This window comes from Polyodon spathula, chromosome 5 (assembly GCF_017654505.1).
Source record: "Polyodon spathula isolate WHYD16114869_AA chromosome 5, ASM1765450v1, whole genome shotgun sequence".
In the NCBI taxonomy this organism is placed as follows: Eukaryota; Metazoa; Chordata; class Actinopteri; order Acipenseriformes; family Polyodontidae; genus Polyodon; species Polyodon spathula.
The window spans coordinates 46,674,928-46,698,482 of NC_054538.1; the positions used below are offsets into that span (position 1 = coordinate 46,674,928).

General features: G+C 41.2%; 1 protein-coding gene across 2 annotated transcripts in view; it reads left to right on the forward strand.

Moving 5' to 3' along the window:
• gata4 (GATA binding protein 4) overlaps positions 1 to 23,555 on the forward strand; it is a 111,012-nt gene that overhangs the window by 72,250 nt on the left and 15,207 nt on the right. For both annotated transcript variants that reach the window (XM_041250658.1, XM_041250659.1), the window contains 2 exons: positions 2,008 to 2,174; positions 14,953 to 15,078. In XM_041250658.1, the coding sequence (XP_041106592.1) occupies positions 2,008 to 2,174; positions 14,953 to 15,078 (293 nt within the window). The remainder of the gene's footprint in view (positions 1 to 2,007; positions 2,175 to 14,952; positions 15,079 to 23,555) is intronic.

The following is a 23,555-nucleotide window of genomic DNA, read 5'->3' on the forward strand; positions in this document are numbered from 1 at the left end:
CTAAGGGAGTAAATGGGGCAAAAGAAGCGGGTAATCTATGGGGTACCACTATGCTGCTGATACAGATTTTTTATTAATATTTTGGTTTTTCTTGAAAGAAGGAGCGATTATCCTTTAAATGGTAGCAATATATTAATTGAGCAAGATGTGTAAGTAAGTTAATACACACATAAAAAGGACGTGCTGCTATACTGCTAATAAGGAACTGGGAATAAGTAATTAACTTCCAAGTGGTTCGCAGGGCGCTGTGAGTCTTTGGGTCAAGCAAGACACCCACCCCCCCCACCACGCTCATTGTGACAAACGCTGAACAGTACTTACCTTTTCTTTATATACTATAATAAAGTGTGTGTAAACCTTGTGCTTAATTTAGCGTGATGTGACAACTTGCAAATGAATCATTTAGCGTGCTTTATTTGTGCATATAATTAACTTAGTGAATAGAATGAGTGCCGCTTCATTTTTGCACAGGGTGTGACCTCCCCCTGCCAGACGTTAATTCTGGACATTTACCACGGTTTAGCACAAGAGGCCCTACACCTGCTGTTTTGGCAAGTATTGATGGGAGTCAAACAACCATCTTAGCATGCCATTCATCTTCTGCAAGTCTTAGGAGCTGTGGCAGAGAAGGAGCCCTGCCTGTAAACAGTGCTGGTGTTTGTATGTGTTTTGGTAGTGGTTGGCGGAGATGGGGTTAATTCCTGTCCCTGCCAAATACATATGAGAATGTAGCTGTTCCAAAATGGAATAATTGGTGCTAATTAGGAACAGCCACATGCTATAAAAAGAGAACCAGAAGTTCCATTAAGGAGAGACTACCAGGGAGTGTGAACAATGGGAAGGTATAGTGTTTTGAGCCATTTGTAAAAGTATATGGGTATTTGTGACTGGTGAACAGCTTAGCTGTCCGGTATAGTTTATAACTGAAATGTTTAGTTATCACTCCTGAAAGGTTTTGGTTTTGTTTATTTTGTTTTGTGTATAAAATGAACGTAGGCCTGCCCTGTTTAAAAATCTACCTGTGTTTTTGGAGTGCTGTCCCTTTTTACACAAAAAGGCAAGTGAAGACAGTACTGCATGTGGCAAGCGCACCCTGGTTTGGCACAGGAACCTACAGATACTATATTTGTATACGTCACTATATACTTTAAGCCCCTTTTCTACTATTGGGGTAAGAAGTAATCTCAATTATGGCATATGGGATAGCTGTAATCAGGAATATGTCTGAAATGGCAGAACACTGCATCGGGGGGAGGGGGGGGGTCCACCTAAAAAAAAAAAAACTCTAATTCTGGCGTGCCTCCATAGCCAAACCATTGAGGGGGTCTTAATGGAGTACCAAGTCTCATGCCTGTAGCAAAGTGCACAATTCCACCCAAAAATGTTGCTGGACTACATACACTTTGACCAAACCGCTGAACAAACAGACAATCAGGATTTAAAAATACTGCAGATAAGTGGTATTTTAATTACTAAAAACGTTTTATTTTATTTCGCTAATAAATGTAATGACCTACTTTACAGTAACTTAAATATAGTCAAGGAGATTAGATTGTTTTTGATGCATCTTTGCACTCACATTCAAGGTAATGCATGTCTGCAGTCTCAAATAAAATGTTATATTTAAGAAATTCTAGTCCGTTAACATTCTAACAGCAGCAGCAGCACCTAGTAACCAGACTTGTAAAAGTATTCTATTTCTGTCTTCCATCCTGTCAAAAGAAATAGTGTTTAATTCTTGAACATGTGGTTCTACAGTGTATTAAATCATAATATACAGATCTGATATTAATAATCAGATTTCAATGTTACAGCTGGGTATTTTGTAAACATTTTGGTGCAGCACAGTAGAAGTATGTTAAATATATAATGCAGTTGTGATGTTTTGTACAAAAGCTTCTAGATTAAACTTCATTTCTCTCTTTTCTGTCTTTCTACATTGAATGAGGAAAAAAAGTTTTCAGTAGCAGACAAGTCCCCTCAACTCCCCTTCTCTCTCACACACAGAGCTGTTTGATGACTTTGCAGAGGGGCGGGAATGTGTGAACTGTGGCGCAATGTCCACTCCACTCTGGAGGCGAGATGGAACCGGGCACTACCTGTGCAACGCCTGCGGACTCTACCACAAGATGAACGGCATCAACCGTCCACTCATCAAACCTCAGCGCCGCCTGGTGAGAGAGGGGGGATGCACTCCTGACACATTACTAGCGTTCTGCATTTCCTGTTTGTTTTAGTTTTTTTTTAATTAATGTATTTTTTAAACATTCTTTTTACTGATTTATACCCAATGTATCTGCTATTCAGTATTTCTGGTACTATTTTCTAGGAAATACAAAATATTTTGATTAAAATGTTTTATTTTGACTCTGATGTAATAAGCAGCCCTGTATCCTAGGTTACAGGTACGTTTAGATGCTTCACAAATACTATCACCTGATTCTGTTGGCTAATCAAAGTCCGATTCTTGTGGAAAGTGCTGGGTGTAATGACTAGATTGATCAAAAACTAAATTGAAATACTATCACGAAAATATAATATTGAGTGGATGAGGAAAGGGGAGAACGTAAATCAGCTTATAAATATTCAAAAGAATGTTTCGAAGTACACAAAGCCAAATAGCAGTAGTGGACCAGATGAGGCCGAGGATGCATACCATTGCAAATCCTGCTGCATTGAGGTAAACAGAACAAAAAAACATAGTGAAGTGACACATTAAACTAAAACAAGAAGGTGAACTGAGACAAGCAATCCATTTCCGTGGCTTTTATATGCGCTTTAATAAAAGAAAGATTGTAGGATGGCTGTTTAATGAGTTTGTCGGAGCGCTGTGCTTTGCTGGACAGCCACTGTTTATTACAGAGGGGCATTTTCCTGACTACGTGCGACAGTGTTGTCTGTCCATCGGCTAAAACACTGGCTCGTAAATATTTGACACAAAGTTATGATGCTTTACGGAACACGTTGGTGGAAATATTGTGTCCAGTGTGATTTTTGATGAGTCCAGTTCTGTCCAGTCAAATGTCCTTTGGGGGATAAAATAGACAAAATATCATTGCAAGCATTGATTCATCTCTAGTACACAATTTAAACAGTTAAGAGAATCACAAGGTTACTTATTTAAACCAAATCAACTGCTAAAAAATCTTTAAGAATCACACATTTGCTAAATCTGCCATCATGCAGGATAAATGCGTTATTATTTTTTATGGATACGGTTTAAAAAGGCCATAACAAATTACCTATGCTTACAGCAACTAAAATAATGTTAAAACGCACTCATGACAAGTATGTAACCTCTTGTCCCTTATTAATTAAACTGAAAGTGCAGTCCCAGGGATAAAAAAAATAAAAAAGCAAAGCAAGCCCCCCCCCATCCCCCCCCCCCCCCCCCCCCCCCCCCCCCCCCCCCCCCCCCCCCCCCCCCCCCCAGTCCCCCCAATCCCCCCCCCCCCCCCCCCCCCCCCCCCCCCCCCCCCCCCCCCCCCCCCCCCATATCAAATCGAACCCTGATTTCAAGGCGAACAAACCCGCGTTTCTGTTTTTTGTGATGTCACGTTCATACCTTCTGCAGCGCTGTCAGCACAGTGATTGCCCAAACGTTTGCAAAGTACCAGCTAACATGGGAGAAAATGTGGCGTCGACTTGTACAAGTTATGCTTCCTATATGGCAACATTTGCTAGGGACAAACTTAATCAGAAACCAGAACTGCTGTGCGTCACTTGCCCGGCTCATCTGATTCACGCTGCTGTAACGGCTGCTACTGGACTGGAAGAAATGAGTGACGTCAGACCTTTAATTATTGGATTCGGGGCTGTTTTCAAGCATGCAACAGGCTGAAGGGTAGATTTTTGGAAATTGTGAGACGGCTGCAAAATTGAGTGCAGGTTACCTGTCCCTGTTGTGCTGCATCTCTGGATAAACTTATACATTTGGCACCGCTTTATCGAGACACCTCCGGAGATGTAAAAATATCCTGAATAAGCGTCTGTCCTAATTAAACGAAAGGCATTTAAGGGGACTTGTCACATGTACATTCATAATTTACAAAGAGAGAAGTATTTTGACTTTATTTCTAAATGAAAAGAAACAGAATGAAATCACATTGTGAATAAATGTTAAATACATCCATTTAAAAAGTTTTTTTTTTTTTTTTTTTATTCCTAACCAAAATGAATTGCTGTTTTTTTATTTCTACATGAAATGAAAAATAGTGAAATCACATCTTATTACAAGGCGAGACACCTGCGATGCTGACACAGCAACTTTCTTTGCCACAGCAGCCTGAGAAACCACAGGAGGCTCCAGCTCCTTCAAGAGTTCAACATGGTTTACGCAATTTAGGCAAGTCACAGCATAATCACGTACTCCCGTAATCACTGCACTATGCAAACCTGTCTTGCTCTGAAAAGCAATCTCCGTTCATCATTTTAAAATATTGTATCCCAATTAAACGAAGTTGCGTTCCAATAAAATAACATAAATAGCACTAGGAAGAACCGTTCCCAGAAATTCTGATTCAGTATCCTACAATGGCCCTGAACTGCAAAACACAAATACATATACCACTGGTGTATATATTAAGGTGTGGCAAAGTGGTTTGTAGAGCACAGGTGGAGAGGTGATTCAGAGATTAGAAACAACAATTCAATGGTGAAAATGAAGCTTTATTAATTGCTTTAAATAATAATACTGACTATACACAGCAATGTGTAAAGTCAGTAAAACCACAGGGTGTAGTCCCAAAATAATAATACACACACTTACACCTACATGTTCACCACTCCAACAGTGAGTGCTCCAGGTGCAATTGGTATTATATAAACAGTGAACACAATGGTGCAGTGCAGTTCGGGTGTGATACTGGCTTAATAGTGACGGCTCCCGGATTTTAGCCGTCTACAATGACAAACAATAATATTTAATAGACAGGCAGTACAACACTAAACACTTATGGTTTTGCTTTACTCCTCCAGGTCATATCATAACCATAACAGAGGAACTGATTGCTTCGCCACATCCCCTGATATATCTTCAGTCACACCCCCTTCGGTAGCGAATGCAATCACGTCTCCTCCAATCCATGACTGACACACCGCCTACCGTATTAGGGCGATGACTTCTGGTATTGTGGCTCAGCCCCCTTCCTGGATTGCCGACTTCTAACTGACCCTGGAATTAACTGTCAAACCATCCAGTCCAGGGCACACTGTTTCTGTTGCACAATACCCTCATGGGTCGGGAGGGAGATTGTTGACTGTTGATTCGCTCTCTGTCACATAGGGTAAGCTAGAAATTCACAGGTGTAATACTATTACTTGATGTAATACTAACAGTCTACTTCATACATTTTATAATACAGAATTATCACAAAATGCAAGAGACCGAGCTTGTACTTCCATAAGGTTCAGTTAACAGCTGCTGTTAGAATAATACAGAATAATAGCCATACCTTTGTCTTGTTGTCATACCTTTTATTTTCTCTAATACAATAACATACCATCATGGAAAAGCTACATACTTCGTTTAAAAAAAAAAGAAAAAAAAGTAATTTTATATATGTGTGTATATATATATATATATATGTCTACTGGTTAAAGTTTGCAACAAAAACACTACTATGAATGACTGACTGACTATGACTAATAATGAGCTTGTTATGTGAATGTTACGTGAGTCGTTTACTTTAAAACAAATTACATTTTTAAAGTGTAAAACAAAGACTATAGAATTTACATTGATAAAGAATATTAAACGGCAATATTTTAAGCATACGCAGTGTTATGTCTTTGTGTATACTTATCAAAAACTGCGTTTTGAAGTTGTCAGTGTTTTTGCTTTGCTGTGCAGAGTGGTTCCTGCAGGAATAATTTATTATGTTGCCTTGTTTTATTATATTTTTTGGTGGCAGTGAAATAGATTTTCGCTGCCTAATCCACAATATTATCACCTTCTAAAGTGTTCCTTTTTCCATTCTTTAATTATCCAAGTTCTCTATATTTCCTGCCTTAAAAGTAATCTATTTCAAGCGCTGAAAAAAAATCTTCTCTCACAGCAAAAGGTAAAGGCTCTGAAAACTGAAAGGCAGTCTGTCTAAGTATTTGCCACTGAACTGGGTGATGTATAATCCCTCTCAAGTAGTCCAATTGCAGTCATGATCTAACACATTTTGAAACCTGAAGAAGCATTATTTTGGGGTCTCTAGTTGCTGCAGCACCTCTAGTGCCAGTTGTTCCTGCGCCTGTGTGCTATAATACAAGCACCTTTTCCCCCGCTGTGCACACGTTTCCTTTGTCAAAGTGAGAGGGCATAGCTTACTGTTGCGATACCAGTTATAACACTGACAGAAATTTACAACAGCCAACTAAGTTACTAAAGACTCAACTTGTGCTTTCTAAACAGCTTCAGCTTCTTTAGAAACAGGTGGAGACTGAGCTGGGGTATCTGGGGGAGTGGCCTCCATCATTACTTACGTTGCATTGTGGGCTTTTTATATTTGTTTTTCGATTTATATTTCTGTTTTTCAATTTGTGTTTTGCACTCAGGGCCAACTGGTGAGCAACCAAACTGTCAGGTTGTGTGCACCAAGGTAATATTTATCATTGAAAACTTTGAAGCTTTAAGTAACACTTAGAAAATACTGGAGTCTTCTACTGCTGATCACTTTCCAACACAGAAGCATACCAGGCCCTGTCAACCAAAATCTCAGTAGATTTGAGCACAAATGCCACTGGTGAAAGGTACGGAGAAAAGACGCAGCTGTTTCTTAATTTCAAGACTTGGCAAGAAATGGGAAGCAACAATAAACAACAACTTGAACAGTAACCTGCAACTTGAACCCCGGAGTGTTCAGTGCTGAGGATTTGTTTTGTACGGTGTCCTATTAGGACATCTCAGTACATCACAGAAAAAATAGTCATTATGTGCTCCCTCCTCCGAATCACCCTCCTCTGAAACTCCCTATGAATCTCCTTCCTCCCTCCTCTGGAACACTTCTGAGAGCTGAAGCAATAAGGACAGATTTTTTTTTTTAGTTACACAAAAAAAAAATCTAATTGAACGTACTTGCTTTTGTGAAAAATAACAAGAGTGCACTTTTAGAGCATATTTTTTTTAAAAAAGTGTAGTGTTTAACATGCTTTTTTTGGCTTGCTGGCTGATCTCTTCCAAAGAAGGGGTTTTAACCCCATCCCCACTGACTACACATTACAAGACCGTGAATAATAAGACGGACGGTGCTCGACCACCCTCACATTAACACAATAATAATGATTAGCACAGACGGCTTCATCCGCCTGCATACAAATACAATCTGACACCAACGCAGAAATGTCAGGCTCGGGTGCTGGTAGCGCAGTTTCGTGATGTGTTTTCTCCCGTCCTGTGGCAAACTCCAGTAGCCCACCATCACACTGAGACTGAGCTGGGGGCGTCCGTTCGCCAGAGGCCGTACTGTATACCTGTGCGCAAAAGGCAGGTAGTAAAGGTGGAGATTGACAAGATTCTCAGACTAGGTGTAATAGAGGAGTCCCAAAGTGACTGGATCAGTCCTATAGTTTTAGTAAATAAGCGGGACGGGTCAACTTGATTTTGCATTGACTTCAGGTGAGTTACTGAAAAATCGAAGTTTGACACTATCCTATGCCCCGGATAAATGAGTTGCTGGAGTGTCTAGGCACCGCTCATTTTATGACGACACTGGATTTAACGAAGGGGTACTGGCAGATACCCCTGACCCCAGAAGCCAGAGAGAGGACGACGTTTTCAGCTCCCTGCAGGTTGTACCAATTTAGGACCATACCCTTTGGGTTGCATGGAGCACCAGCCACTTTCCAGCAGATGATGGATCGCATTTTGCGACCCCATCAGCAGCACGCCACTGCTTACATAGATGATGTGGTTATCCACAGGATTGGCCGAGTCATCTGTGTAAGGTAGTGGCGGTGCTGCAATACTTGCGAGAGGCAGGGCTCACTGCTAACCCAAAGAAATGTGGCATTGGGAAGAGTAAGTCGGAGTATTTGGTATATGACATGGTTTATTTAGATTTCCAGAAAGCTTTTGACAAAGTCCCGCACAAAAGATTAATTCTCAAACTGAACGCAGTTGGGATTAATGAAACACATGTACATGGATTAGGGAGTGGTTAACATGTAGAAAACAAAAAGTACTGATTAGAGGAAAAACCTCAGAATGGAGTGTGGTAACCAGCGGTGTACCACAGGGATCAGTATTAGGTCCTCTGCTATTCCTAATCTACATTAATGATTTAGATTCTGGTATAGTAAGCAAACTTGTTAAATTTGCAGACGACACAAAAATAGGAGGAGTGGCAAACACTGTTGCAGCAGCAAAGGTCATTCAAAATGATCTAGACAAGATTCAGAACTGGGCAGATACTTGGCAAATGACATTTAATAGAGAAAAGTGTAAGGTACTGCACGCAGGAAATAAAAATGTACATTATAAATATCATATGGGAGATACTGAAATTGGAGAAGGAATCTATGAAAAAGACCTAGGAGTTTTTGTTGACTCAGAAATGTCTTCATCTAGACAATGTGGGGAAGCTATAAAAAAGGCTAACAAGATACTCGGATACATTGTGAAAAGTGTTGAATTTAAATCAAGGGAGTAATGTTAAAACTGTACAATGCATTTGTAAGACCTCATCTTGAATATTGTGTTCAGTTCTGGTTGCTATAAAAAAGATATTGCTGCTCTAGAAAGAGTGCACAGAATTATTCCGGGTTTAAAAGGCATGTCATATGCAGACAGGCTAAAAGAATTGAATCTGTTCAGTCTTGAACAAAGAAGAGACGTGGCGGCTAAAAGGTATTGACAGTGTCGACCCAAGGGACTTTTTCAGCCTGAAAAAAGAAACAAGGACCAGGGGTCACAAATGGAGTTTAGAAAAAGGGGCATTCAGAACAGAAAATAGGAGACACTTTTTTACACAGAGAATTGTGAGGGTCTGGAATCAACTCCCCAGTAATGTTGTTTCAAGAAGCTGCTTGATGAGATTGTGGGATCAATAAGCTACTAACAACCAAACGAGCAAGATGGGCCGAAGTTTGTAAACTTTCTTATGTTCTTATGTTCTTATCATAAACCATTTGGGTCATTGGTCGGTATCTGGTTATTGTGATTGAACCACTGATGATCAAGAATCGGCTGAAAAAAAAAGCCTTGGCAACAATGACTGACTGGTCCCTACGACCAAAACCCAGGTGCGCTCTTGGGACTAGCAGGTTATTCTCAGAAGTGGCTGAGAGGCAGGCCTTGGGAGATTGCCCGGCTCATAAGTGCTGCGCTTGGTTAGGCATTCGGGTTACCGTGATTGAGAATACACAGAGACGCCAGCAGAGAAGGCCAGTGGTTGGAACGAACGACCAAAAACAGGCAAGCACGGCTGAGGAAGGCAGCCCGCCTTAAAAAAATAAAATAACAATTTAGACAAAGTATTACCTACCCAAGGGGACATGTGTAGAAATAGGGAAACCTTGGCCACCCCAGTGTATAGTGCACAGCGAAGTGTAGGACGGAGACCCAAGCTGACAGGCATAGTGGCAGTGGGGGCACTGCCTAAGCAGCACTTTTGTTTTTTAGGTTTATTACTGTGTTTTATTTTCCCTTTCTCTTTTGCCTTTGGTTTTCATTATTCTTTTGAGCGCCTGTGAGTGTACCAGCACTGAACTGTCTACCCGTGTTGGTATTCCTGTAGAGGCTGAAATCATTACGAAAAAAACGGAATAAATAAAACTGGACACCTGTGAGGTGTTTCCCAAATATACTTTTCTGTCCACCGTGTCAGTGAATACCCACACCCTTGCACAAGCCTACACCACATTACGATTACAGTCAGCTTTCTGACCTTACAGCGTTCGTTGTTTTGTGTTGTCCTCTGCTATTGCAGTTTAAAAAATAAAAAAAAAGACGCATTATCCTCCACCGGACCCGGGCTCTGCCGCGCTTCGGTGTGGAGTTGACTGCTGGATTGTCTCAGACTGCCCTCTGCGTGCGCTTAAAAATTCCAGTTCACCCACGGTGCCATGGTGTCTGCTGTCACATAATACCCTCATCCCTCATATATATATATATATATATATATATATATATATATATATATATATATATAAATTGGCTCTCAAAAGTATTCCCCCCCCCCCCCCCCCCCCTTGGACTTTTCCACATTTTATTGTTTACAACATGGAATCAAAATGAGCTTAATTAAGAGTTTTTGCCACAAATGAAAAATAAATTCTACAAATTGTTCTAAATGAATTACAAATATAAAACAGAAAATAATTGATTGCATAAGTATTCACCCCCTTTGCTATGACACACCTAAATAAGCTGTGGTGCAACCAATTGTCTTTAGAAGTCAATAATTAGTTGAGTGGAGTCCTCCTGTGTGCAATTACTGTGTTTCACATGATTTCAGGTTAAATATACCTGTCTCTGGGAGGTCCCACAGTTGGTTAGTACATTTCCTAACAAAAACTACATCATGAAAATGAGGGAACATTCAAAGCAAATCCGGAATTAGGTTCTTCAAAAGCACCACTCAGGTGTAGGAAATAAGAACATTTCCAAGGCATTGAATATCCCCCGGAGCACAGTAAAGTCCATTATTAAGAAATGGAGAGAATATGGCACAACTGTGAATCTGTCTAGTACAGGCCGTCCTCAAAACCTGAGTATCCGGGCGAGAAGGGCACTAGTCAGGGAGGCCACTAAGAGGCCTATGGCAACTCTAAAGGAGTTACAGTCTTCCACGGCTGAGCTGGGAGACATTGTGCATACGGCAACAATAGACGGGTGCTTCATAAAACTGGCCTTTATGGGAGAGTGGCAAAAAGAAAGACATTGTTGAAAAATCTCGGCCAGAAGGCATTTGGGAGTTTGCCAGAAGGCATTTGGGAGACTCTGAGACCAAGTGGAAGAAGATTCTATGGTCTGATGAGACCAAAATAGAGCTTTTTGGCCTCACGCTAAGCACTATGCTTGGTGCAAGCCTAACACTGCACATCATCCTGAGAACACCATCCCTATCATGAAGCATGGTGGTGGCAGCATCATGCTATGGAGATGCTTCTCTGTGTCAGGGCCTGGAAAGCTTGTGAAAATAGAGGGCAAAATAGATGCAGCAAAGTACAGAGAAATTCTGGAGAGAAAACCTGCTGAAGTCTGCAAGAGACCTAGGACTTGGGAGACGATTCATCTTCCAGCAGGACAATGACCCCAAACATACAGCCAAGGCCACACTGGAGTGGCTTAAAAACAAAAAGGTCAATGTCCTGTAGTAGCCCAATCAAAGCCCAGACCTCAATCCAATTGAGAATATGTGGAAAGAGTTGAAAATTGCTGTTCACCAAAGGTCCCCATCCAACTTTATTTCTCTGTTTTTATATTTGTAATTAATTTAGAACAATTTGTAGATTTTATTTTTCACTTTGACAGTATGGACTTTTTTGTGTTGATCAGTGGCAAAAACTCCTAATTAAATCCATTTTGATTCCATGTCGTAACACAATAAAATGTGGAAAAGTCCAGGGGGGTGAATACTTTTGAGAGCCACTATATATATATATATATATATATATATATATATATATATATATATTGTAAACGATCCTCGCACTCACGGAGTTCGTTGCCCCTTTAAAATAGACCCAGGACACAGAAACGAAATTGCTTTAGCGCTGACGCGCACTTTTAATAAACATAAAACAAAACAGAAATAAACACCTAACTCCGTTTTGGAGCTCTCACTATACACCAGCCGATCCCTGACTCACACACAGGACGGCTAAGCCGTTTACCTGACAAACACCAAAACACAAACGGGCTTCTCTCAACACTCTCTTCAATACGACTGGACACACACGCAGTCGGGCTCTTCACTCAGCAGCCCCGATCAGTCTGGCTGCCTCCCCCAAATACCCTGCACCTGTCTCTAATTTATAATTACGATCAGGTGCCGAGGATTAACTAAATCATTAAAACAATTACAATTAAACCCCATAACACCCAAATGTGCATTCTCACAAGGTTTTTAGCAGGGAAGGATTTTAACCCCCTCCCTGGTACCTTACAATATATATATATATATATATATATATATATATATATATATATATATATATATATATATATATATATATATGTATATATGTGTGTGTGTGTGTGTGTGTGTGTGTGTGTGACAGAGTAACCAATATACAAGCGTGATTCCTCCATCAGGACCCAGCACTGCTGCGAGTTGCATACGCTGGCTTGTTTCAACCTGCCTACTTGGTGGGCTGGTAAAAACAAAACAAAATCAGTTACCTGTGTTGCCATAGTGACTTATTTTTACCATTGCAGCTTGCTGTGATGTGTGTGTATTCGTTTCTTTACTGCCTTGCAACTAGAAATAAATAAGTAAGCTTGATTTTTCCACCGGGACTCACTGCTGTGTTGACTTCTGCAACCTTCTACCTCCTCTGACCATTCCTTTGGACTAGTGGTTGAGGAAATGCTGCAGCGCTCTGACCAAGAATGCAAGGTGTCTCAGCAGGAAGAGAACAAAATACTGGCATCCGGCGTACTCACCTGTCTGTCCGGCCGGGTGAAGGATTTATCATACTGGATCGAAAGAATGCGGATTCCACGTTCCTATTCGTCCATCTCCACTACACCTGACATGGGAGCGTCCTTGAGTTTTTCGTGCAGTGATTCGGCCTCTCCTTAGCTACCCACACGTTTTCAAACTGCATGGATGCCATCCTAGCTCCCTTGCAGCTGCAAGGGATCAGGGTGATGAACTACCTGGACGACTGCTTGATCTGCCCCAGAAGGAGCAGTGGCCCACACAGCGATTTGTGATGAAGCATCTATTTAGGCTGGGTCTTGCCCTCAAAATTATGCCAGAGCCAATTAATACCTGTGTAAAATACGGTCTACTTGAGTTTCCGGCTGGATTCCCATGCAATGCAAGCCTACCTGTCAGATGACAGAGTATCTGCCATTCGCAACTGTCTGGCCCTGTTCAACAAGGGTTCACAGTACAATTGGTGTTGTGTTAAAAACTATTGGGTCTGTTGGCCACAGCTTCATCATCCACCCAACTAGGGTTACTCCACATAAGCCTCATCCAAGTGTGGCTCAGTGCCTTTGGCTGCACCCCAAGAGCAACAGATGCCATCGGCTGACCGTGTCTCGTCTGTGGTGGAACGGTCTACACTGGTGGAGGCAAGCCTCTCACCTGAGCAAAGATGTAAGGATATGAATGATAAACAATCATCAATTGTTGATGACAGACGCACCCAATTCTGGTTAGAGGACGGTCTGGGCAGGCAGAGGAGTTTGCAGACCCTGGTCGGATCGCTGGACATCCCTGCACAAAAATCCGTGGGAGCTGAGAGCAGCCCACGAGTGGCCCAAAGCATTTTTGTACTCTTTCCCGCCTAAACCACATTTCTCAAAGGTCTGGTTAGAGGAAGCCTTAGTTCTCCTAGTGGCCCCCAAGTGGCCCAGGAGAATCTGGTTTTCGACCCTGTGCCAGATGTTAGATGACCTGCCCTGAGATTTTCCACTACACATGGACGAAAGTCAGTCAGACGAAAGGCTTTCTTTGGCATCTGGAACCGGGCAGGTTCCGGCTATGGGTCTGGCCCCTGAAAGGGACCGCTGGCTAGCCCTAGGGCTATTGGATGCGGTTGTGAGTACTTTGCAGAGCGCTTGGACAGACTCCACTAGGTCCTTGTACACCTAGAAGTGGAGGTATTTTCAGGCTGGGTGTCTGGCTAGAAGCCACGACCCCATATCATGCCCTATGCCACACATCTTACAGTTTCTGCAAGAACTGCTTGTTGCTGGTAGGTCACCTTCTACTTTGAATGTGTATTTAGCAGCTATCTCTGCTTGCCATGCCCCTGTAGATTCATTGTCTCTGGGCACACATTTTTTGGCTACCTGGCTGCTTAAAGGCGCTCGCGATTACGCCTTCCTAGAGGACTGTTCTCCCATTGAGATGGTACGTGCATAGGAGAAGAGCTCTTCGTCTGTCACAGGACACAGACCCTAGGACAGCCCCTCTCTAAGTAGAGTCTGTCACACTGGGTTGTGGATATAGTCTCGACTGCATATAATGGTGCTGGCTTGCCCCCACCTGGTAGGGTAGCTGCACACTACACTTCAGAGGTGCCCTGATGTCTGATATTTGTACTGCAGCTAGCTGGGCTATGCCGCGTACATTCTCCAGGTTCATTAGGCACAAGGGTCCTTGAGGGTGTGAGTTCACACCGCTAACCTCTGGGTTAGACCGTGTTTGTGCGTACCTCATATACTGCTGTTCCTTCTTCCTTGTGATGGCTCTGGTATACATTATTATCCCATATGTAAGTTTTCTTGGAACTGAAAGGGAACGTTGGGTTACTTGTCATAACCCTGGTTCCCTGAAAGAAGACAACCACCAAATGAAAGGTCATATCGGTCACCCTCACAGGTTTGAAGGAAAGAAAAATGGCTTACTTTGGATGAGTTTTATCCCCTTGGTGGGCAAGACTGAGTGCATCATTCCAGGAAGGGGCCTATCGGCAGCTCTGGTATAGAAAGCTCATCAATACCCAATGGGCAAGCCTATCCCATACGTAATGTTTACACATTTGTATTAAAAAGCTTCTCTGCTTCCTGCTATGCATAGGTTTAGTATGAAGTTATATAAAATTACAAAGGCAGGTAAACATCTTTGGAAATAAACTTCCTCCAGCAGCCACACATACAATATGTTACTAGAAATAACCATGAACAAAGATATGAAAATATTTGCAAATCTGCCAATTGGCTAATGTATTAAACTGCTCTTAAATAAAGCAAGACAAAAATACCAATGTTGAAAAAAGATAAATACAAATTAACAGTAGGCTTGATTTTAGTTAGTGTTTCTCTCTTGCTCTCTCCCTCAGTCTGCCTCTCGGAGGGTGGGTCTGTCTTGTACCAACTGCCACACCACCACCACCACACTGTGGCGCCGTAATGCAGAGGGGGAGCCCGTCTGTAACGCCTGTGGCCTCTACATGAAGCTCCATGGGGTAAGAGACTCTTATCTCACCACACTACCCCTCTAATTGAAATTGAAGGAAATCATCGCATTCAGGATGGAATGTGCCCATGCCACTGATAACCAAAGACTCTTACAAAGGATCTTTAAATAAGTTTGGTTACTGTAAGGAAAAATATGTATACCTTTTGATCATTTGTGTTTTATTATTTGACAAAATCGGGTATTAAAAATAAACACCACTCAAACGCATGCATTTTCAGTTTGTATAATAAATTTCATGGAAGTTTCACTTTGTGGCAAAGTTGTTTATTGTGTACTGTGCAGGAGTGATGCGGTGAGTAATCAACAGAGAGGTTATAATCCAGTTGGAAAACGGTTTATTTTTTTAATCCAGGTCTGGTGACCAAATATTAATTCCTGGCAATAAACAACAATGTGTAGTGCACAGAGTAAATAACTGGGTTGCAATCCCAAATAATAAAGAGCGTATCCTTCCCCACAATGTACAACACAATGTACTACACAATGTCCCGCACAAAAAATTAATTCTCAAACTGAATGCAGTTGGGATTCAAGGAAACACATGTACATGGATTAGGGAGTGGTTAACATGTAGAAAACAGAAAGTACTTATTAGAGGAAAAACCTCAGAATGGAGTGTGGTAACCAGTGGTGTACCACAGGGATCAGTATTAGGTCCTCTGCTATTCCTAATCTACATTAATGATTTAGATTCTGGTATAGTAAGCAAACTTGTTAAATTTGCAGACGACACAAAAGTAGGAGGAGTGGCAAACACTGTTGTAGCAGCAAAGGTCATTCAAAATGATCTAGACAAGATTTAGAACTGGGCAGACACATGGCAAATGACATTTAATAGAGAAAAGTCTAAGGTACTGCACGCAGGAAATAAAAATGTACATTATAAATATCATATGGGAGATACTGAAATTGGAGAAGGAATCTATGAAAAAGACCTAGGAGTTTTTGTTGACTCAGAAATGTCTTCATCTAGACAATGTGGGGAAGCTATAAAAAAGGCTAACAAGATGCTCGGATTCATTGTGGTGTTGAATTTAAATCAAGGGAAGTAATGTTAAAACTGTACAATGCACAGTAAGACCTCATCTTAAATATTGTGTGCAGTTCTGGTCACCTCGCTATAAAAAAGATATTGCTGCTCTAGAAAGAGTGCAAAGAAGAGCAACCAGAATTATTCCGGGCTTAAAAGGCATGTCATATGCAGACAGGCTAAAAGAATTGAATCTGTTCAGTCTTGAACAAAGAAGACTACGTGGCGACCTAATTCAAGCATTCAAAAATCTAAAAGGTATTGACAGTGTCGACCCAAGGGACTTTTTCAGCCTGAAAAAAGAAACAAGGACCAGGGGTCACAAATTGAGATTAGACAAAGGTGCATTCAGAACAGAAAATAGGAGGCACTTTTTTACACAGAGAATGTGGTTAATGTGGTTGAAGCTGACACCTTGGGATCCTTCAAGAAGCTGCTTGATGAGATTTTGGGATCAATAAGCTACTAACAACCAAACGAGCAAGATGGGCCGAATGGCCTCCTCTCGTTTGTAAACTTTCTTATGTTCTTATGTTCTTATTAACACAGTCAACAGTCCTGGGTGCGTGCAGTAGTGCTTGTGGTGGGCGATACAGGTTTATATGTGACAATAGTGCAATGCTGTTCCGGGTTTTGTGCTGGCCCTTGGCGACAGCTCCGGAAGGTATTTAGCCATCTACTAATAACAATAACAATAGTTAGTGACAAAAACAAACAAATACTCACAATGCTTTATCACTGATTCTCTCACAGGTCTTTCCAGCTCCTATTCGTAAATCAAAGCAAAAGAACAGATTGCATCTCTCCATCCCCTTTTATGCCGTCACACATGACCCCTTGGTAAACGAGTGCAGCCTCCCCTCCAATTCGCAACTGCCACATCATTTCCCTTCCGGGTCAGTGAGTTAATGCATCGGAGTTACACCCCCTTTTTAGTTGTCCAACTTCCCTTTAACCCTGGGAAAGAACTGTCAGGCCAACCTGTCCAAGGTACTCTGTTCTCGCTGCTTGGTGCCCTCACAGATCAGGAGGGAGATTTACCACCAAGAATCATTGTATTCTGTCACACACTTATACAAAGGTTAACTTATTGTGTTAAAGTGAGGATGTTCCCATTTAGTATTCAGGCAATGCATAACTCTGGATGTATTTTTAATCCCAAAATTGTTAGAAGTAACAGCTTTTATACCCCATTGCCACTTGCGTATCTATCACACTACAGATTAGTTTGTTTGTTTTTTCAGCCCACCACAGCATGAATGTAGCATACAGTAGTAATTAATCTCAGGCATCATACAATAAGTTATTTACATTTTTTCATAAGATTAACATTCATGGTACTCTGATTTAGCTAAATCAAATAATGTTAATCATAATAACCATTAGGCAGTTATACACAAGAAAAACTAATATGCATTGGTAGAAGCATACCTGTACAGCAGTTTTATATTTACAATAAATTTTTGGATTCACCAGTGAATAAATACACCATAAAAACTTACTTGCGATGCCATGTTGCTGATTTGTTTACAACCAGGTTTGTGGTCATTAAGCCCGTTGCTAAGCAAATGATGCATTGACTTTCCTAGCATAATACGTAGGGCCACAAAATTGACTGTCAGAAACCATGTCATTGCACACTGCCCACCTTCTGAAAGCTGTTTTCTTTATGTTGAATGAGCAGTGAATGATTGACATTATTTAAAATATATTGCCACAACCCAAGTTTATCGGTTTAAAAAATTAAATAAAACAATTCTAAATAGGTTTTCATGGTTAAAACCGGAAACTTTAAGCCCTATAAATACAGTAGATGAAGCTGATCTTAAAGTATCAAAATAATATGTATTGGAAAACGATTCAATATCATCAGCATTGATACAGTTATTGGCCGCTGGTACATCATCATCTGTGAAAGGAATTTAAAATCAATCCAGCAAGTACCGTGACCGGTGTCACGGGAAATAAGTTAGCCGTGAAATAAGTTAGCGTTTGCCTTTTTGAGCCTTTCTGCGCACGCTCAAATTTTAGAAGTTAAGGGCAAGGTTAAGCCGTCTCCATTTTCTGTCAGTAAGCTTTAATTCAGAAAATTGTTTTACTTTTAAAAATGTTGTCAGGATCTTTATTAAAGCTACGTTATATGTGGTTAAAATCGAAAACACACTATTATAATATTAATAACACTGTTGTATCATGTTGTATTTTATTTAATAGTGGCTACCTTTAAGCTACTACAAAGACATGGTCGTGCAAATTATTTTTGTGCAATTATATTTGTGTTAAATCGTTATAATAACACTTTTTAAATAATATGACAATATCTATTATTGAACATTCCCAGTTTAAACCATCATCAGAGTTGTCATTTTAAGTTTGTAATAACTGGATATTTACATTATAGGGTTTCTTAGTACAAATATTACCTAAAGAGAGATAAATATGATATTCTGTATATTGGTTACGACATATCAGAAACAATTAAGCATTAAGATTTATTTTTATGTGCAATTAGATTACAGCTGTCAAGTCATAAACCCCTCCCCTCTATAATGCATACTGCCCAGGCCCACCCCAAAAAAGGCGCAAAATCTAAAACTAGTACAGGTGTGTGTATATACATGTCCATGTATATGAAGTCTGCGTGTGTTTCTTCGTATGATCGTATGAATTTATATTTTTAATTATAGTTTGGGAGGGGGGGACACCAATCTTTGCGACACAAATTGAATCATTCAATTTACACATTAGTTAATTAAGATTGTTAGCGCTATAAATACCCTCTTCACTTTCCTCTCAGTTATATTTCGATTGTACAGTGGCTCCCGCCTGGCCACTCGTTCATCCGCAACTCCTGACATCAGAGACTGGACAATCCCCAGACTCCAGCATTCTCTTGGTAGCAACAATATCACTTTTAAATCTACAGCACATATGGAGAATTTATTTACTTCTCTCCAATCTGCAGCATCATTCCCGTCGCGGGTGCTACGATGTAAGCACAGATCGTTGCTTTACAGCTCGCTCCCAGTGTTGCCAAGTCTCACAACAAAACAAGCCCAACCCATGCCAGTATGGGTGTTTCTACAAATTCCAACCCGTGACTCAAGAAACAAGTCCAATTCCGCATAAGCGGACTTGAAACACCTAGCCCTGCAACGATTGCTTCTCCACAAAGTGCGTCTACATCCTGAAAACTCTGAAGGCGGGACCACAGCGCCTGTCAATCAAAGGCTCATTCAGCAGTTACTGAGCATTCTGGTTCCAACTACAACCTTTCAGGTTACCTCCCCTCACTGCAGGCGTCCAGCAGGCCCCCGCAGTGACCTCTTTGGCCATTATGGGCGTCCAACAGGCCCCCATGGTGGTCCTTTCTCCATTAAATGCTTTTCCTTCTGTTCCTCCTCACTGCAGGTGTCCAGCAGGCTCCCATGGTGGTCCCTTTTCCTCCAACTATAACCTTTCAGCTTCTCTCCCCTCACTGCAGCGGCTCCTTCTCTGTGAGATGCTTTTTTTTTTCTTTCAGCTCATCAGCAGTTATTCAAAACACTTAACATTTCTGAGTTCATTCCAGCTCTCGACCATTTCAGGGACATCATATGCAAGTTCTATCCCAGTCGCCAGTGCAAGTTGGTTAATTGTATGGTGATCATTGTAGACTTCTCAGTTAGATTTGGAGGTTCCCATTTCTTTGAATACTACAAAGTATTTTCTGCCAAAGCCGCTGCCCATCTCCAACAATGGAACCAGAGCATCTACTGGGGCGCACTGGACCAATACATATTCTCCTGTTTTTCACAGGTCTTCAGCTTCTTGTATGTTCTGCATGCGGTTAAACTGGTCACCCCACTGACCCTCCACCCCGTCCCCTCATGTCCCTCCCTCGCAATCCTCTTCATCTTTTCATCCCCTCCAGATCAAAGGACGATCAGGTCTACAATACTGCATGTTCTGGAGGCTGTCAGATTTGTAATAACTTTGACAAAGGAACCTGTACTATTCCGCCTGTAACTTCCTTCATTTCCGCTCACCATAACTCCACCACACCCAGCATCAATAGTTTTAACCCCTTGTAACAGGGAGAGATCTGTGCTGACTCTGCTGGCGTGTTCACGGGCTGCAGGAAGAGGGCGGCAGTCGCCCAACAACCGCCTGTGAGTCATGGCAGTGACACGGGGAGGTGGGAAAGTGTGAGTGTGGACTTTCCCCCTCTCTGAATGGCCGAGAGGCGGGTCTTGGGTGATTGTCGGTCCTATAAAATAACGCTCTGTTGTTTCCTCAGGTCTGCCCACTTAGACGCGCTAAGGGTGCGGACGCTTTGATTCGGGACCGGGAATCAGCGAGACAGAGAGAGAGAGAGCGGGGAACCCTTGGGCAGACCCCGGCGTATTGTGAAAGAGCAGGCTAGATAGCCGAGAGAGTAGGACGGTGATCCGGGTCGTGCGGGTAGCGGCGACCGGGATAACGCTGCCGAGTGCAGCACCTTTTATTTGTAGTTTTATTACTGTTTTATTTTCCCTTGTTCTTTTCGCCTTCTGTTTTCATTATTATTTCTTTGAGCACCTGCAAGTGCATTTGCGGTTCGTGTACCAGCTGTGGTATTTCCGTGGTGCTGTCTATCATCGTTGATAGGCAGCCCACGGTCAACAGTGCCCTCTGCCGGAGAGAAAAAAATAACCGGTCTAAAATAAAACTGGGCACCTGTGTGGTGTTTCCCGAATACACCTGTCTGTCTCCTGGTCAGTGAATTACCCACACCCCTTTCACACCCCTCTCGAAGATTTCTCCCTGCAATATGCAAAAATCTACCACCCCATAGTCGTAATCAGAATTGCTGGGAAAGCCAGCCACAGGTTTAAAGCCGATATATCAAACATTTTTTAATCATGCCCATTGAGCCTGCCCTCAGGCACATCTTCTGAGTACAATGGCTTTTCAAATTTTATTTTTCTGTTCGCCTGACATTTGGCTGCAAAAACAGCCCATAGACAGTCCACAGACAATCCCCTGTCAGAAGCGCTGTGCTGGATCCTCCTTAATAACTACCACATTCCTTTTGTGCTGACTCTCCTGGATGATTTTCTTCAATTTGATTTTTCACATGCTTCCCCTGCCCAGAAAATAACAATCCTCAAATCATTATTTTTAGAGTTTCTATTTCCACTTTTCTGTCTATTCGCCCTCCTACCAAACAATGATACGACAAGGAAAAATGGTTTTCTGCTCCATGGCCCAAAGAATTCATCAGCATTCCTATTCCAGATCACTCCTCGTCATTGTAAGAAATGTATCCAGTTGCTGTAGACGCATTCCTTTTGGGGGTCTTCCTGGGCCCAAATATCCATTCTTCTCCACTCAGATAATTCAGCTACAGTCCAAATTAACAAAGGTAGTTCATCCTCCCACCATATAATGATAATATTCAGAAGGATTATTTGGTTGCCTTTAACTCATCAGTTCATTTTCAGAGTTCATCACATTCTTGGCCACCTGAATGTAATCACTGATTCTCTTTCTCCTTTCCAAGTGCAGAGATTCAGAGCATTAGCTCCTGAAGACAACCTCCTGCCAACTCAGTTTCCTCCCTTTTCAGACCCGATATTCATGTGAGCCACCCGCTGCATTCCCTATTTCTGCAGGCTCAAGAAACAACTCTTCTCAGCATCACTCCCCGCTCACTGCAAATTTACTGGTCATCTTGGAATTGCATTCCGTTCCTTTCATTTTCAATTCCTGTAGTATCATCCTATATTATGTCCCTTAAAAATGGAGCTATAAGAGTTTCCTCCATCAATATTCCTATTTCCGGCATCTAGTTTTTCTACAAACTCATTTTCGGCATCCCAGCTCTACACTCAGCAACTCACACATTTCTCTAATCATGAAAGGGCTTCAATGACCAGAATCTCTTTCTCCCACTGCTTGCTTACCTATCACCATCAACATACTCTCTTGGTGCCTCTCATCCGCTCCGGCTAATCCTCCCAGTTCTTAGATAAACCTTGAAGCCCTTTTCTCATAGCCTTCTTGGGTTCAGGTGCTCCAGAGTCTACATCTCTCTCAAACTCAACCACCAAATTCACCCCTGTATCTCTGACCTCACAATTATCTCATCTGATACCTTTTCCTCCTTGCTCAAAAGAAGTAAAACTGTCCAGGAAGATTAGGGTACCCTTTCTATTTCATTTATAAATAAAACTCCCATGTTAGCCCATATGACCCCTTTCTCTTTTATCCATCTCCGTCTTTCTCAGGGTGCATCACCCACAGACCCGCTGTTTATTAACGAAAATGGAACAACAGTCACCCGCCATTGGTAGTTCTTTCACCTTCGCCAGATTCTTTCCAGGTCCAAATTCACAGCGTCTTGCCACGGAGTTCCAGGCTCCCTTATCAAATGGTTAGGTTGTTGGTCATTCAGTGCTTACCAAGTTTACATTAGAACAAATTATGGATCCTAAAAATACTTTTACAAAAATGTACTTGTGATGGTTCACGTCCCATCCCTTATAAAATAAACAGTAACTTTTAACAAGCTAACGTGTTTTAAAGGAATTCTGGAATAAAGCGGGAGGGTCATTCTACAAATGCGTGGCTTTTGAATCTGAAAATTTCTTAGAAATGAAACTCCCCATTCATTAAGAAAAAGTTGTGTAATGCATTTGTGAACATCTTATCTTATACAAGTAATTTTAGAGCTTAATGAATTTCAGTTATTTTAATATTTTTAATCAAATAGTGGTTAAGCTGCTCTTTTGTCAGTGGTGTTACTCATACATAAAATGCAAATATTGGTTAACCACAATCTTATTTGTTATTTATTTTTTTGCTCAACATGTTTAAGAAAGGAATCTCTTCTAACAATTGTAAAATATGATTTTTATAATTTTAAAAAAAAAGTGTAAAATTGCCTTGCATGCTATTTATTGATTTGAGCTGGCCCATTTTTCCTCTAACTTAAACAATAATTGAATATGTTTCATCAAACTTGCATAACTATGTCCTTAACATGTTGCCTTTCAAGTAACGTTACAAGTAGGCATGTTGAAATGATGAATATTTAGGTTGTGGCAGTCTTGTTACCAGAACATCAATCCTCCCTGCAGTAACACCTCTGACACAGTGTAATACCAATGACAATGATACATTGTTATATCAACAAACTTTTTAACTTTAACTAATTTATGAACTGTTAAGAAATATATCAAATTTTGAAAGCTGACATTAGTTTAAAATACATTGAAAATGATCAATAAAGATGTTTTATTCTAACAACTCAATCATTTAATATATTTTGAATACATTTTCTAAAGGAACAACTCTGCCTGTATCTTTTTTGTTTCTCTGCTGCACTTAATTTCGCCATACCTGACAAGTCAAGTGATAAGATATGGTTATGATATTGCAGTACAGTAATGAAAATATATATTACTCAA